The following is a 17447-nucleotide window of genomic DNA, read 5'->3' on the forward strand; positions in this document are numbered from 1 at the left end:
TGATACCATTTGTAATGACTCAGATCCACCACTAGCAGATATTGTCCTCTCTAGGTTTTTCCTTTCGGACTTCCCCTCAAAGCTTTAAAACGCGTCTGTTAGAGAAAGGTTGGTTGCCATCGTCCAGTGTCTGGCTCTGATACCATTTGTAATGACTCAGATCCACCACTAGCAGATATTGTCCTCTCTAGGTTTTTCTTTTCGGACTTCCTCTCAAAGCTTTAAAACGCGTCTGTTAGAGAAAGGTTTCCACGTCCTTACAAATGGTGTTTTGTTTTTCTCTTCCACTTATTTTTTAAACAATTTTTTAAATTAAAAGCTATTAAAAAAATTGTAAATGTGTTTTTAAAGTTTAAAAGTATTAATAAAATTTTTGAAAATTAATGATATTTTTTGAAAAAAATTGAAGTATTAATGAATCTTTTGAAACCTTAAAATATTTTTTAAAATTAAAATATATTTTTAACGTTTAAGGTATTTTTTATGTTTTATATATATATATATATATTTTACAAAATACAAGGTTCAAAGTTAATTTAGGGTAGTAATTCAAAATAATAATAATAATAAATAAAATAAAACTAAAAGAATAAAAACACAGTGAATATAGTTTCATAAGCAGCCTTGTAGTCTTCAACACCCAATTTATTATTACAACTAATAATCCAAGAGTTCACCAAAAAAAAAAAAAAAAAAAAAATTAAAAACTTAGGTTGGGACTTGAGAGCCATCGCATCTTTGATTCCTTCACGTGACTAGAAGCATGTTTCCAATGCACAGCAACAGCACAACCCCGCACAACTGCATTCCAAAATATTTCATTTTTTATTTTTAAAAAAAATTATATATATATTATTCAATATTAATTTTAAATTAAGTTCTTTCCAGTTGTTTAAGTCATTTATTTAAATTTATTTTTAATAAAAGTAAAATATTTATAGGTTAAATTAATAAAAAAAAAATACCCCATTTCATCTAAAAATACCGTTATCGTTAGTTTTTTTTATTGATAGTTGTTTAAAAAATATTCCATTTATACCCTTCAAGTTCTTAAAAAAATTCAGAAATATTTTTTTCCTTAATAATATATTTAAAAAATATCTATCTAATTTTAAAGATAATGTTACAGTTAAAAATTTATTAGTATTTTTAAAATATTTATTAAAATTTTCTTTTAAAAATGTATTATAAAAGTTTTAAAAAATATTAAAAGTATTAATGAAAGTTTTAAAAAAATATTTTGAGTAATAATATTTTTTAAATAAAATATTAACTAATTATATTTAAAACTAATGAATATTTTTGAATTTCTTCCTAAATTTAAGAATATTTTTTAGTTTTTTTTTATAATTTAAAAATATTATTTAAACGTTTAAAAGTTTATAAATGTTTTTGTCATTTCAAAATATTTTTATTAATTTAGTCAGGTTAATAATCTATTTTCAAACATTAAATTAATATTTATAACTCAATTTTAATATATATTTTTAAAAGTGGGATAAATAAATCAATAAATTTATATTATTTTCAATTCATAAATTTGTTATTTATATTAATTTAATTAAAATATGCAATAAAAATAGTATTTATTTATTACCAGCCTTCCAAACAGCCCTCGGCCATGCCTCTAGACTTGGTCACAGCCGGAGCAGGAACAGGAGCAGGTGGAGAGACGTCTCCGCCGTATCTTACCGGATACCCCGCCGGCGGCGGAGCTGCATAACTGGGTGGCGCGGTGGAGGGTGGAGGATAAACTTCTACACAAACCAAAAAAAATAAAAAATAAAATTATACATTAAAATAAAAAAATATATAATATGAAAGGGATCGATCACCTGCAGGCTGAGCGGAATTCATCTTCAGAAAATAAAAATTATATTAGAAAATAATTTACGTTTTAAGTTTGTTTGATACACTCTGTGTATATGTGTGTGTATATATAGGGGAGAGAGATTTGGAGGGGGCGGAGAGAGTGGTGTGGGAGAGGCTCCGACCAGGGGCGGCGGTACCGCGTGAAGGGAAGAGAGAAGTTAGGAGAGAGAAAGTATATTCTTCTTTCTATGTAGGGATATAGAGAGAGAAAGCTGGTAATTCTGTTGTCTTTTTTTTCTTTTTGGGAAAATATTTTTCTTTTTGGATTTTTATTTATTTATTTTAGTTAAATTTCAATTTTTGGTATTTAAGATCTATTTTTGTAATTTCAGCTCTTTTTTTCCTTTTTTTTTTTGCAATAATTTTTATATAGAAAAAATTGGATTTTAATAATATTTTACGTATACAATAAAATAAAGAGGCTCATATTTTTAATTTTTAAAATAAAAAATTGTGATATTCCGAACGAGAACGAAACATCCTTTATAACGTGGAAACTTTTACTAGTAGACGCGTTTTAAAGCCTTAAACCCGTAAGGAAAAGCCCAAAGAGGACAATATCTACTAGCGATGGACTTGAGCTGTTACAAATGGTATCGGAGCCAAACACTGAGCGATGTGCTAACGAGGAGGCTATTCCTCGAAGGGGGTAGACACGAGGCGCTGTGCCAGTAAGGATGTTGCGCATGGTGAACTTGGGCTGTTACAAATAGTATTAGAACTAGACACCGGGCACTGTGCCAACAAGGAGGCCGTTCCTCAAAGGAGGTAGACACGAGGCGCTATGCCAGTAAGGACGCTGTGCGCGGTGGACTTGAGGTGTTACAAATGATATTAGAGCCAGATACCGGGCGCTATGCCAACGAGGAGGTTGTTCCTCGAATGGGGTAGACACGAGGCGCTGTGTTAGTAAGGACGCTGCGCACGGAGGCGCTGTGCCAGTAAAGACGTTGCACGCGAAGAACTTGGGCCGTTACAAATGGTATTAGAGCTAGACACTGGGCGCTATGCCAACAAGGAGGCTATTCCTCGAAAGGGGTAGACACGAGGTACTGTGCTAGTAAGAACGTTGCGCACGGTATACTTGGGGCGTTACAAATGATATTAGCGTCAGACACCGGACGCTGTGCCCTAAAAAGGGTGGATTTGGTAGGAGTCCCACGTCAATTGGAGAAAGAAACGAGTCCAATCCAGAATACTAGATCCTAAAAGTGGTCAGATTGTGATATCCCAAATGAGTTAAAAACAACTTTCAATATAAATTTAATGTTTTTAAACTTAAAAAAAAAAAAAAAATTTAATGTACATGTAAACACAGAATTTAATTTTATATTCAAAATATATTTATTAATTTTAAAAATAGAGTTTAAAGATCTCTTAATTATTTTTAAAGTTCAGAAGATATTAGAAGTAATCTATTTTTTTTTTATTTTTTTATTTTTAGAAAATAGTCATTTTATAAATTAAAAAAAAAAATTGTTTAATTTGTAATTGGTTTTACATCAAATCTGTGTTCTATCGTTCTTGCCAAAACTATACAAACCTTTAATTGGAAGCTTAGGATGTCGATATGTTTTCGAATCTTTTCAGTTTTTTTTTTATTTTTTTTTATTTATAATTTTTTCCTATTAAAAATATAATTCGTCACGCAAGAGACCAACCAGTAAAACGGATTGAAATGTAGCTCAAGTCTTAAATGAGTTAGACAAGCAGATCCCGACGTTAAAAAAGAGCACATATTTAAAATTCAAGAAAATGAAAAGCTCAAAAAGTAGAGGATATGACAGAAACAAAATCCTGTACCAAAAAATTGAATGAAAAGTTAATTCTCAAAGGGATCCGAGCACAACCAACAAAATAACCCGAGTCAAATAAATCTAAACGAGGGGCTTAATCTCGATATACCTGACAACAATGTCTATCCAACGTTGAACTCGAGGATTTAACAGCTGACTTAAAAATTCCTTTCAGGGCAAGCAATTGAATATAATTAGACCTGATAATACTGCTTGTCTAGGGTCGAGACCCGAAATTTTACTGTGGGCTTAAATATTTCTTCTCGGGCAAGCAATCAAATAACTAGATATGGTATAAAATCGATTAGACTTTGAAAACTATAACGTTTATGACCATAACTTAACCAAGATTTGGTTAGGTTAACTAAACCATGGTTTAGTTAACTGTTTTGTAAACCAACATTTATAAGGAGGAATTTCTTTATATTTTATTTTTTTATTCTGATTATCAATAATATTAAAAATAAATTATTTATATATAAAGTAATATAGTTACTAATTTTTTTCTTTTAAAAACTATTATTATATTGTAAAATTTTAGGGCAAACATTTAATTTATGCATTTTCGAGACACGTGTAATTACATACGTACACATATATATAGGAGACTTATCCGATTTAGCGGGGTTTTTTTTTTTTTTTCAAGCTTAAGCTTGATCTAGTAGTGTGATTGGGTGCCGGGAAAGATTGAACAGAAACTGGAGCATTGGATTTTCCGATTTCCGTTGCTGAATTTATGCTTAAGGATTAGTCGAGGTTTTGATCGTTGAGTTTTGCTATAACTCATTGATTTTCTTAGCTGTACATCTACTCGATCTTGCTTGGATTTCTTCCGATTTTAATTTCAGGTATTGTGTAGTAAAACTCGGTTGATGTTTTTATGATCTTGTGTATTACCTAGTTTTAATTATTTTAGAAGGCTGCTTTGGTTGGTGAGAAGATTTTGTCGTATTTTAGAATAGAAAAATTTGTGGTGCATTCGATTTACTGTCAATGGAGTGATGACTGATGAAAGAATTTAAGGTGCGGTTTCTCCTTAGATCTACGTCAATGTTTTTTAGAGTCCAAAGGCGACGGCACTAATCGATATGTATCTGATTGGGTTCAATTGATAATCCAGGACATATCTTCAATATAGGTCTTTGATGCTTAAGAAGTGAAGTTTGATTGCCAGATATCTTTCCAAATCGATTCTCAGTACAAATGCTTTCAAGTATTGGCATCTGTTTGAAGCAACATTTTTTAAGCCGTTTCTTCAATTTGTGATATTACTGGACTAGAATCATCTGGATCACTTCGGTCTTAGCCAGTTGCTGTTTTTGATAGATTTTGGAAGTTAGAAATTTAGCTGTAGAAAGGGAGATAGATGAAGCCTGAAACTTGGAAATGTCTTTGTTCTTCCAATACTGAATAATTTTGTTATTCCGGCCCTCCCTTTCTTGGCAATGTGGAGAGCCAAGGGCGGAGCGAAGATGGAACATTGCTCTCCTCTTCGTTCGTCTTGGGTTTAAAAAGTTTATAAAAACGTTTAAAGTTTTCTCAATGCTTTGTCCTTGAACCTCTTAAACTGAAAGATTCTATATATGAAAAGTTGAAGTGCCAAAATTTTTCCCTTCCTCGTGGAGGCCTTCTAATCAAATCTCTTTATCTAATAGGATTAAATCTCCAGCCCCCTATTTCTTGTGCAAAGAAAAGAAAAGCTATTATTTATTTCTTTTCTTACTATACGAGGGTTAACTAACTTATATTGAGCTTGGATAAGTTAATTTTTTGTGACATGAATCATATCTATAATCCACATTATTTTTTGATGTTCTGTAGCAAGGCTTTCAAGGTAATATGACTGAAAACTACAGCAATGTAAGTGTAAGCTCAAGCTCAAGTTTGAGTAGTAGCATCTTGGCGGAGGAAGAGAACTTGCAGTTTGATAACAAGCTTGGGAAGAGGCTCTCACATCTGGATTCCATCCGTGTAATAACTTCTTTTTACTTCATTAATTGGATCACTTACTCTTGTTACGTATGCTGTGAATGCAAGGTTCTATTGAATTTTATGACCCTTTAAATTCTCTTTGATAAAAAGTTATATATATAAAAGAAAAAACTGCGAATGTCAGTTTTAGTTGAACTGTTATTGAACATGAAAGCTGTTAGATCATTGAATGTAGTACTCAAGACTTATGCTTTTTTCAAACAATAAGAACAAAAATTACAACTTCATTAGTAGTATGAAATCCCACTCTCACACACACACAAACAAACGTCTTTCAAATGGCATAAGAAACATGATATTCACACCAAGAAAAAGCTACCAAAATGGCCTAGTCCATAAAACTCCAGACTTGTCTTTCTTGTAAGAATCCATTGTTTTTCTCAAGTCACAAAAGCAAAAGAAAGCTATCACAAATTGAAGCCATAGGATCTTCATATCTCTCTTAAAATCATGGCCTTCAAGGAATAAGGAGATGGAGTTGTTGATGTTGATGGGGGAGAGCCAAATCCCGACTTTAACTATAAACTGTAGTGCAAAAAATTCTAGAAATTTCCAGCCAGGGAACAAGTGTTGGAAAGATGTCCTTGGGATTCCAAGCCCATTTTACTCGATGAGAACCATCCTGAGGAGATGGAGCAAGATGGAACCTTCTTTTGAGTAAGGCCATGAGTATTTAATATTTGTATGGGAATTACGACTTGTGCATTGTTATTGATAGCTTTTCATGGTCTTTTCCATTAGGGGAAATCCCACAGTTTGGTTGAGCTCTTTGAGGTTCTCTCTATTCTCGAAGATCACCACTAGGCTTGGAATGGTGCCACTAGGATACCTGAAACTTCATTGTTGTGGTGTAACCGTGTACATAAGCGTTGCCACTTGTTTTGATATTACCTACTACTATTATTATTCTTTTAACATCGCAACTGTATGTTGGGCTGCAGAGCTTCTCCAGCTTTATAATTTGACTGTCTGCTTCATTATTATGATACCACCAACATAAAATGCATGCACCTCTACTTCTGTATTTATTTATCCCATCTATTATGAAAAAAGATCTGTGCTTATCTTTCTGAAATATACAGTTCTGGAACGTTATCATTATTGAAAGAGCTGATTTATTATGATTATGGCAGCATACTCCTAGGGTTAATGGTGAGATACCAAACGTGAATGATGCAACCTTAGACCATGAGCGGCTATCAGAGAGGTATTGATTTTATATCAGGTGCTACATCGAAGAAAATTAGCTTCAGGAATAGTCTCATGCTAAAAACATGACTAGCCATTAATGAAAATTCGAAATTCAACTTTTGGCTTCTGTAATTCGTTGTTTAAAGTGTGTACGAAGTAGCTTTTATTGATCATAGTGAGTCCTATAACAGATTGGTCACATATGGTTTAGCGGAGCTACAAATGGAAGGTGATGGGAATTGCCAGGTTTCAATAAGTTCTTGTCAATATCTTTTTTCTATTGAAATTTATAGTTATCCTGCACTTTATCGTTTATTCATCTCACGATGTTTCAAATAACATATCTTTTTAATGTATTAATAGTTTCGGGCATTAGCAGATCAGTTATTTCGAAATCCTGAATACCACAAGCATGTAAGAAAGGCAGTCATCAAACAGGTGCTATAAATTGAACTCTATTGATGCATATAATCAGTTAAATTGTTCAACGCTGCTATTTGGTCATAGATTGCTTGATAAATGTTGGTTAAAGCAAATCTTCATAGAAGTTGATAAAATTATTAAAGGACTGTATGTAATATGTGATGCGGGTTATTTGTAATGTATTAAATAAATAAAATCTTTCAAGCTATCCCCATATAACTTTTGATTCCCTACAACCTTGACAACACCATGTACTAGCTTCCTTATAGGACCCTAGGATGAATGTCATATGGAAGGGTGTTAATGGAGGTGATCACATATAATTTTTTCTTCAAACCAAATCTAAAAGTTGAAAAATACTGTGAATGAGAATTAAATTGTCTTGATAGTATATGATTTGAGAGAATCTCTTCGCAAAGCAGCACTCTTGTACATGTATTATTCTTGGAAAGTAGGAGGTACGAAAGAATAATTGAGTTTGTGTTTTGTCTGTTTTATAATTGATTTTGAAGTTTATTAGAACAGTAACCTGCACTTCATGAAGCATAGCATCTAGATATCAATACCCATCCCTATTGCCAGTACCTCCTTCCCCCCCCCCCCCATTTTCATGTTTTATTCTAGTTTTGATTTACTTGTGGGAAAGAACTTAAAAGCCCGCCTGCCATATTTTTCTTACCGCATATTTTCCTCTTTTCCTCCCACGTCAGTTAAAGAAATTCAGAAAACTATATGAAGGCTATGTTCCAATGAAGTACAAAATCTACCTCAAGAAGATGAAAAAGTTAGTTATCTATTAGTACACATATTTGACTTCTGCCATCCTAAGAAGGCATAGCTTGTCTTACTGAACTGAATAATTACTTGTTCAAATTTTAACACATCATTGAATCTTACCAGATCAGGTGAATGGGGAGATCATGTTACTCTACAAGCAGCTGCAGACAGAGTATGTTGAATGTTTATTCTTGCTTAACTGCTGTGAAACTCCTTTTTATGTATTCTTCTTGCTCTGCAAGGAGTTTGGGTTGAAAGATACAATTCAATTTCTGTTCATTTTGTAGAATGCTTAACGCGTGAAAATTTCTTTTACCAATACCTAAAATCCAAATATTTAAGGGCATATCATCTTTGTTTCACTCGAAGGTCATTTTGTACTCGCCACACTTATTTAAATGCACTAAAGATTAATCTTGAAAATGTCGCAGGTGGATCTTTTATTTTCTTTCAAATTTATATCTCTTGTGCGTGCGTATGTGTGTACTATTATTCACTCATGCAAGTGTCGAAACATAAATATATGGATCTCTCATCATTTTTCCCATCATTGAAATTTGAAAAACCATCTCTTTCCACCCACTCAAGAAAGTATATTCAAAATTGGTGATATTTTGAAGAAAAATTAAAGAGAGAAGAGGAGCATAAAAGAGCTACTCCAGTTAAAAAATGTACCATTATCCTTTCTGGGTATTATTGGAAATCGTTTTATCGATGAACTGGTATACGGACACAGCAAGGTTCAAATTGCGACCCGCTGTTAGCACTAATATCTTGTTGGTATCATTTCTGCAATGTAATTGAACTCTCTTTGATCTCCCTTTCACTTTCACTTTTGTGCATATAGTTGTATGTCATAGACTTGAAGAGTTTCCTAGACTTTCTAATTTCCAATTTATAATGTTGGGTAATTATTTCCCTCTCTTCCCGTCATTTTAGCCTAGTCTTAGCAATTCATGTGTATGCCAAGATATTTTTTCTGTTGTGTTAATGCTCTAATACTATTGGTTAGATTGTGACTGTTGATTTTACTAATTTGTAGTTCGATGCAAAGATCTGCTTAGTCACATCTTTCCGAGACACCTGTTATATCGAGATCCTTCCTAAAGACAATAATCACAACAAAGGTAAAGATTTCAATAGCCAACCAGTTAAATTGCTTCGATTGAATAGATGATTTTTAACAAATTAGAATTCTGAACTCTCTACGGACTCTAGGGGATAAGATATTTTCCGGAACAAGCAAATCATAATCATGGCTGGTTATTGGCCATTATTTTGTAAGCTACTTAAACATTACACCACTGAAATATCACTGAAAGTTGCAGATTGATTATCAGAGACTGTTTGTGTTATTTAGTTTGCAAGGTGGAAAAAGTTAAAAGTTAGATGGCACTGGACACTCTTGAACTAAGAACATTGCCACCATGCTCGAATCTTCGTCATATTTTTACCTCTGGACAACATGTCTGCATCACAATTTAGAATATTTTTCGAGGCATTGTGTGCATACCGACCTCTTGTGGCACTAGTTCTCATCTAACTTAGTTCGATCACTATTTAATCTAACTTCGGCAACCCTTTCATCTTGACAGAACTTTGGCTCAGCTTTTGGTGTGAAGTGCATTATAACTCGTTATATGCCTGTGGAGGTGAGATAATGCATATACCATATTAAACTGACCTGCTCGTTTCCTGTTCCATTAGCTTTCTTGGTGTTGAGTGGCTTAGATTTCTTGTATTGGGTCTTCTTGCAGATCTTCCTTCGAGAACTCCTAGAAGAAAGCATTGGCTTTTCTAGAGTAATGAAACGGTATCATCAACCCATATCATCTTCTGATTTCTTATGAATGAAATCTTAGAAAATAGCTAACACAATAATGCCATATATAGTTTTCTTCCATACAAATACCACGCAGACTTCTGTAACAATATATATATATATATATATAAGCATAGTATGTATTTATTTATACTCACAAACTAGAAAAGAATAGGAAATTTATAGATTCCTGATCCTGTTGATTGTTTGGTTTAGTTTTGGAAGAACATTATCATTGAATGTTCAGCTGCTCATCACTCATGGCAGTTCATGTTCTTGACAAGATGCGCTTTGTCTGTATATATTGTATTGAGTTGTAGCTTTGCTCTGATCACTTCCTTAGTATTTCTTTTTCAGGACTATATAATTCTAAGGATTCTGTTATTTTTGTTTTTTCGTTTGAAAGTCTTCTAAATGTCCTTTAAGTTGAAATTTGTAATGGCAGCTACTTAATTACATAGTTGTGTGGGTTTGACATTCTTTACGTTAAAATGAAGGCGATAACCGGTGGTTGCTTGTAGACTCTAGATATGTTTTTTGTTATATTATTATCTTTTCAAAAGTTTCATTTTAATTATTAATCATTGAATTTCTTTCCGAAATAATCATTTTAGGGAAAAGAAATATCATTTCGGTGATTGAATACGGTTTTCATGAAGTTCTTAGATTCCGAAATGTTTCAATTTTATCCTTTCTTTTTATTTGAATTTTAAAATGCTACATTTTTATTTTGAGTTTTGAGTTTAGGCTTCTATTTGATTCTTAAATTTTTAGATTTAATTTTTTTTTTTTTTTACCATTTAACTCTCATACTCACTTTTGATCCTTTGTGTTAATTTTTGTATTAATTAATTTAATATTTAAAGATTAATTAGAATTGAATTATTTTTCATTATTTTTCTTTATCATTATTAAAATTAATTAAAAATATTTACATCATTAAATATTTTAACTGTAAATATTTTAAATTAGTATAAATTTTAAAATTTAGAGACTAAAAATTTAACATTTTGAAACATAAAAATTGAAAGAAATTCAAACTCAAAATGCTAAAATTATAGTATTTTATAATTTATGAACTAAATCAAAACTATACTCAACATTTAAGGACTAAAAAAACACTATAAAAAGGCGTATTAGTATATTATATAATTTAGTGAAGGGGTTGGGGAACTAATTTAGAGACAAGGATAAAATAATGTTTTCAACCTCTACTTATCTTCACAAAATTTCACAACATATTCTTTGCTTTGTGAGGCTTGTGTAGAGAGAGAGAGAGAGAGAGAGAGAGAGAGAGAGAGAGAAACCCTATGAAATGCATAGGTAGAGCTTTTTCTTTGATATCATTAGAACGATCCACAAATTTTAACTCAGACAAAATATCTGATATCTGAAACAAAATAATTAAAATTAGCAAAGTTATTGACGTATAAAGGTAGAGCTATGATTTAGTGAAGTTATTCTGTTGATCTCTCCAAATGCGCAACCACAACCACAACTGCTCTCACTTTGCACTCTTCTATCTTTCCTCTACGATCTCAATTCAACTGTCCGCTTGGGCCACGGATGCTACACTTCTACAACTTAGGAGGTAGAAAATATCAATCAAAACTTGTACTAATTACCTGTTTTCCTTCCATCATAACTCATCATGCTCGTTCGATTCGGGTTGGGATTCGGACTCGGACTCGGACTCGGCATTTTCACTTGCTGGCTTCTCTGAGTCCTTCGACGATTGGTCACCTTGAGGCGAACTCTCATCGGTTGTCGAATTGGAGCTTTTTGTGTCTTCTTTACTGGAATCTGATTCGTTCAGAGGTTTCTCGATTTTAGGCTTCGGTTTGGGAATCTTGTCGATGCTGGCAACCTGAACAAGTATATTAGTTATATTAGCACTAGGATTGGATAATGACTTGGTAGCACAATGTGAATAATAATTCTTCATACCATTAGAAGCAGGAGAGAAAAGTTGGGAGCAAAATACCTTGTCTTGAATGTTTAAAACCTTCGAGTAAACATCTTCGGATGTAAATACTGGCGGGCTAGATGCCGAATTCCTACACAGAAAAGGAACCCCCTTCAGTCCATTTTTTTGCCATATTGTAGTATAATACACTACAGGTTCGTAAATGAAACCAATAAATTGAAAACTAAAATTCAGTTTGATAATTCTCTTAACAAAAATAATAGCTTTAAGATGAAATAGAAGTGAACACAAGAAAGTTGGCAATCAAACTTACGTTACGTCGAGAACTAATAAAATTATAACACAATCGTAATCAATGACCAGAGAGTGTAAGGCAACTTGTAGAACTATGAGTTGGCAAAGAAAGATTGGGCTACTAAATTGTAACCTCTAACTTCTGTAAATACCGACAGCGAACCAGAACAGAAGTCAATCACTGAATGAACTAATCTTGCCAGTTCGATAATTACAAGGACGACGATCTAAACCACCGCATTCAAAGCATACAAAATCGAGAACTTCAGGAAAAGATTAGGCATCAAATCAAAAGACAATTGATAGGCAATATATTAGGGAATACTGCTCAAAGGCCAAAGCACGTTCGAATGCAAACATAATGGATATAGTAAGCTGAGCATCATATTGGAAGGATACTCATTAGAATGGCGTCGTCCAAATGGGGATTCGTACTTAATTTGGAAGGATAATCATTAGTAAGTCGAGTGTCATGGTGTCACGGTCATGATTGTCCAAGGCGTGTTTTGTTTGTGGCCATGTGTCGGATGTCCTGTTCATGCTTGTCCAGGACGTGATGTCCATGGTTGCATGCCCTTTCCAAACCCCTTTTACTTGCTTTCATGATAGATAGACCTTTACTAAATTATCGATGGGTTGCTCACCCTATGAATATGCTCCAAGGTGAGAGCACATGTGTATTCCTTGAGACACCGCCTTGTGCCTAAGGTGGATAGTTTCACAAGAGTTGTCAAGACCAGCGTCCGAGAAGTGAGCATCAGCTAGATGTGAGTAAAGAGAAGTGAAGATGTAGGAAGACCAGAGAAATGGCAAGGCAGCGATTTCCATAGGAAGGTGACAAGTTGAGAAGTTGGCTAAAGTGTAGTGCCAATGTGGTGTGTAACAAGTTGGCTAAAGTGTAGTGCCAATGTGGTGTGTAACAAGCTTTTAGACATCGTTAATGGGTTGGTGTCATGATGAGTAAATGTCGTGGTTGGCTTGCAAGCCTCATCTTGAGGGTGCACCGTTGTGTGTGACTAGAGAATACGATGAGTGGGGCCAAGGTGGCTAAGTTGGGGCATGCTCACCCTAGCATAGGCGAGGATATATGGAAGCCAATATGGAAGCCAATTAGTTTGCCATGGTTATTTTGATGAGTCCCGGGCTGGGTCTAAGAGAAGGGAGGGGAGGCCCTAGATGGGATAGCCCACAACCATTGGGCAATTGTTTTGCCGTGCTAATGCTGCGAGTCTCTAATACCGAAGGAAGGTCCGTCAATGGGATATATCATAAGTAGCCAGTCCGAAGTCGGATTGTTATCGAGGACGATGTCAGGAGTGTCACAATCCCTAGAGAGAATGTGCCAGAGTCCATCGAGGACAATGACTAGTTTAAGTGGGGGAGAATGTCACAACCATACTATGTAGATAGTAGGTTGTGACTCTCACGTTGCGAAAGCAAAGCGGTAACCCTCAAGTGGTGGTCATCCGGCCACGCGAGAGCAAAGATAAACGAGTGCCATGAGGCGACCCAGGAGAACGATGCATCATCCAACACATCATATTATGTGTGTATTGACAAGAAACGAGACATAAGAAAGATAGGGGAACAAGTAGACAAGAGTGTCAAAGATAGGCTTGTTGAAGGATCGAGTAGGGCCCTGAGTAAACTCGAAAATCGTGGTTCAGGAGAAAATTTAGACATGCGGTCCTGGAGTCAAGTTTGTCCATATGAAATATGAAACTCACTTGAGTGAAAAAGTGTGGTAGCAAAATTCCTTGGAAGTTCACAATTAAATAAAAGGAACTAAATCTATTCAAGATCTAACAACTTACAAAATTAGAAATTCCTCATGTTAAGACGTGTGATTACAATTTTCCCACAAATAATAATTTTCCACATTAGAAGAATTAATTTATAAGTTTATGTCAACAGTTTGATTCAGTCAACAAATGAATGTCAGGAAGGAAGTCGGTAACAAAATCCCCAACAGTCAGGTTCTCATGGCAATTTTTTCTATCCATCAATGTGCTATTTCAAAAAAATTCGATTTGTATGGATAAAAAATGGCTCATTCAACTAATCAGGACAAATCGCTCAATACGGTGGAAATACCAGAAAGGAATAAGATCGGTGGTAGTATTCTACCACGATACCAAGAGAGTGCGTGCAGGAACAAAATAGCATGGGACTACAACGAGCGAGATGCCAGAAACTATACAATGAAAATAAGAGATCACTTACTTCTTTTGTTCAGCTTCCTTCTCATCCAACCAGATCGTGAACTTGTTGCTTTCACTTTTTACCTAGACAAGCCACACATAAAATTTCCAAAACACCATGCATCAGAAAGGAGAAATTTAAGAGCACTCATAAATACTAAAATACAAAGAACACAAAGCAAAATCTTACCTCTTGTATTCTTTCTTTTGGAAGCCAAGGTTTCCTAGTCTCCCAGTTTTCTATGATCTGCCATTGCTCAAAAAGGCCAAAAGGTCAATGTCTTATTAATTTTTGTAGCAGAATTCATTTGTGAAGAATGAAAATAGAAAAAGGCCCACAAAGACATGGGCAAACCAACATCGGGACAATGAACATAACATGAAAGAGTCTCAATGGTTGGTAATCAAACAAAAGGGCAATTACGAAAAAAGATTAGATTAGGTGAATGAATTCATAATAGACGCGTGAAAATGCGCTAGACCTCAAGTTTCATCACATGTTCTATTTAGATTATCAAATCCTACTTTCTTACTAACCATAAATTCTACATAACAAAAACTAAACCAGCTTGACAAAGTATTCACCCTTCATCCTGAAAAGAAGAAACTAATTCAACTTCCAATGTCATGGTATACAAACTCGAGCTCAGAGCTATAAACGTACCAAAAATCAGTCAAAAGAACTCCACAACTAAGAAGCATAAGGGCATTAACACAATTGATTCTAATCCTTCGAAACACACCTACACAAAGCCACCCAAAAATCCTCCCCACGTGTGATCAACCAAAGCCTTCAGCTTCCACAGTTCAGAGAAAAAAAGAGGGAGAAACAAGAAAGGAAAGAAATTGAACACTCATACAACGAATTGCAAGTGAAGACATCACATGAGATAATTTCTTTTACTCAGAAGCAAGATTACACTACCAATAATAAAACACAGTGAAGCTAACCCTGACCTCTCCATCATATAGGCCACAAGAACACTAGAAAGCAACAAAGGATGAATTACCCTTAGGAGGAATAAAATAAATAAGGATGTTCTTAGCAAGGTATAAAACATTCTGGTCACAAAAACTGCATCTAGAAAGTAATATCCAAATGCCAATGAACCCTAATCGTCTCAACAGAACGAAGCATAATAGGATTACACCAAGAGTTCACATTGTTAATAAAAATGTTGACAAGAACAGCATGATGCCTTGTCTAGTTTATTTTGTAACAATCCAAATCTAATCAATTCTAGTTGGATATCTTTGTTTAAACTCTAAACGGCAGTGTTTTAGTCTTATGTGTTCCAACTGCAGGTTACACTTGATGGGTGGTTTTCTGTAAACTTCTGTAACAATCCAAATAGGGGTAAAATACTCAATTTATTCTTCACTAGAGAGTTACACACACACATATATATAGAATGTACGATTACTGTAAAGGATGATTATACATAGTAACATAAATGATAACACATATCATATGCATTAAATATTCTACCAAGCTAGTCTAGACACTTGGATATCAAACAATAAAAATAAAAGGGATAGGTTGTTATATTTAACCTAAAAATTGTAAGACAGACGTTAGATTGATGGAACCATTCAACGTTTTGCCAATAAAGATTTCACATTAAAGCATGTGCATGACACAAACAACAAAATAAAGGGAAAAGGAAGGAAAAGAAAACACATACCGTTTGCAGGTCAAGAAGATATTTGCGTGCTGCTCCAACAGCCTGAGGTCTAGCAGTTAACTCTTTCAATCTACATTAAAAAATTAGATAAGTTTGTAGAACTTTACTGGCCATAGTGTCACCTTTGGTAACATAGCTTCCAGCCATTTATAAGTACCTGAGGAATATTGGGTCACCAAAGCCTTTTAACATGTCAAGGCGTTCTTGAAATTCTGTGGCAGAAGCATCTTCACCGTCCATATATAGCCAATCTTGTACCTAAAAGAAAATAGAGAAATAAGCTTCATGACAAGCATCGTCACAATACCACCAAAAGAAAATCCCAACCTCATCAAGTTTCTCATTAAAAGCTTGACGTTCCTCACTTGTGCAAATCTGTTCCAACTCATTGGAGGTTTCAAACTGGCATGAAGAATAAAACAAATCATTAAAAAAAGTCACGAGAAGTATTACTACAGAAGTTGTAGAAAACTGCTACAAAGAATAAGACAATGGCCTAAGAGAATATGTGGACCCAAATCCAATTGTGATAAAATATGGATAATCCAGTACTTTTACCCTTACAAAGTCTAATCAAGGATGCAGATAATAACCACGTATATACCATCCAAACGAATATTCTTCCCAAACGGAAATTGATAAACCTACTTATGGTATTATTCTTAGCATCTGCTAAAAAAGATTTTATAGCTTACTCTAAGCTATTTATTCACAGTTTAGACATTAATATCGACCAATTCATAATATTAACTTATTTCACTTCAAAGCTTCAAATAATAGGTTTATCAGATCTCAATTTAAATATGTATATATGGGTAAGAAACCAAGTTTTCATTAAGAAAGAAGAATATACTAAAGCATCCAAAAAAACAAGTCTAGTAAAGAAACGTCTCAGAAAACTATAGGAAGGGACTCCAATCAAACAAAATCAAAGCAATGTCATAATTACAAAAAAAAACCTAGTGATTAATGTCCACAAAGAGGTATCAAACCCAACCACAACAAGGAGTGTTGTGTATATAGCAAAATAATTATTTAAAAAACATTAAATTCATCATTATTATTTTAATAAATATTGAAAAATGAGTCGAGGGCTCAATGCATATAATCCAGTATTTATGTTCATATCATCCATGCTCTGACACCTCAATGGCTCAATGCATAATAACGAGTACAGTTGACCAACTAGATCCATGTGATAGAGAAGGTGAGTAACCGAGTACCAAATAATAAATTTTCGAGCCAGCAAATAATTTAATGCAAAACAACAGATAACCAAAAGCTGAAGGATATAGCAGTTCATGCTTCGATTTTTTCTTTTAAAAAAACTGTCTCGACAGTTTCATGTCCTTTTCTAACTGAAATTAATGCATAGAAGTTCCCGTAATATTATTTATACTTCTTATAAACTAAAAAAAAAAAAAAAAAAAAAAAAAAAAAAAAAAAAAAAAAAAAAAAAAAAAAAAA

General features: G+C 33.8%; 3 protein-coding genes across 4 annotated transcripts in view; 1 reads left to right on the forward strand and 2 right to left on the reverse strand.

Annotated features, from left to right (window-relative positions):
- Positions 1-582: 582 nt before the first annotated feature.
- LOC111445817 (cysteine-rich and transmembrane domain-containing protein WIH1-like) lies at positions 583-1944 on the reverse strand. Its single transcript, XM_023084331.1, has 3 exons — positions 1836-1944; positions 1598-1757; positions 583-801 (listed from the first exon to the last, which is right to left on the reverse strand). The coding sequence occupies exons 1-3, from the start codon at positions 1855-1857 to the stop codon at positions 756-758; spliced, it is 228 nt and encodes a 75-aa protein (XP_022940099.1). The 5' UTR covers positions 1858-1944; the 3' UTR covers positions 583-755.
- Positions 1945-4281: 2337 nt separating this feature from the next.
- On the forward strand, positions 4282-10267 carry LOC111445814 (OTU domain-containing protein DDB_G0284757-like). 2 transcript variants are annotated; one of them, XM_023084327.1, is made up of 10 exons: positions 4282-4516; positions 5490-5639; positions 6794-6867; positions 7043-7097; positions 7215-7289; positions 7985-8058; positions 8175-8223; positions 9094-9178; positions 9647-9703; positions 9809-10267. In XM_023084327.1, exons 2-10 carry the CDS (start codon positions 5508-5510, stop codon positions 9850-9852), a joined length of 645 nt encoding a protein of 214 aa, XP_022940095.1. In that variant the 5' UTR covers positions 4282-4516; positions 5490-5507; the 3' UTR covers positions 9853-10267. The 2 variants fall into 2 exon arrangements, with proteins under 2 accessions (XP_022940095.1, XP_022940096.1); XM_023084328.1 differs by having other exon boundaries at positions 5494-5639.
- A 906-nt stretch (positions 10268-11173) lies between these two features.
- Positions 11174-17447, reverse strand: part of LOC111445798 (heat shock 70 kDa protein 17-like) — a 10958-nt gene continuing 4684 nt past the window's right edge. The window contains exons 9-15 of the mRNA XM_023084283.1: positions 16308-16382; positions 16138-16238; positions 15981-16050; positions 14486-14542; positions 14318-14379; positions 11858-11930; positions 11174-11740 (exon numbers count right to left, since the gene is read on the reverse strand). Of these exons, the coding sequence (XP_022940051.1) occupies positions 11513-11740; positions 11858-11930; positions 14318-14379; positions 14486-14542; positions 15981-16050; positions 16138-16238; positions 16308-16382 (666 nt within the window). The 3' untranslated portion in view covers positions 11174-11512. The remainder of the gene's footprint in view (positions 11741-11857; positions 11931-14317; positions 14380-14485; positions 14543-15980; positions 16051-16137; positions 16239-16307; positions 16383-17447) is intronic.

Source organism: Cucurbita moschata, unplaced genomic scaffold, assembly GCF_002738365.1.
Source record: "Cucurbita moschata cultivar Rifu unplaced genomic scaffold, Cmos_1.0 Cmo_Scf00008, whole genome shotgun sequence".
NCBI lineage: Eukaryota > Viridiplantae > Streptophyta > Magnoliopsida > Cucurbitales > Cucurbitaceae > Cucurbita > Cucurbita moschata.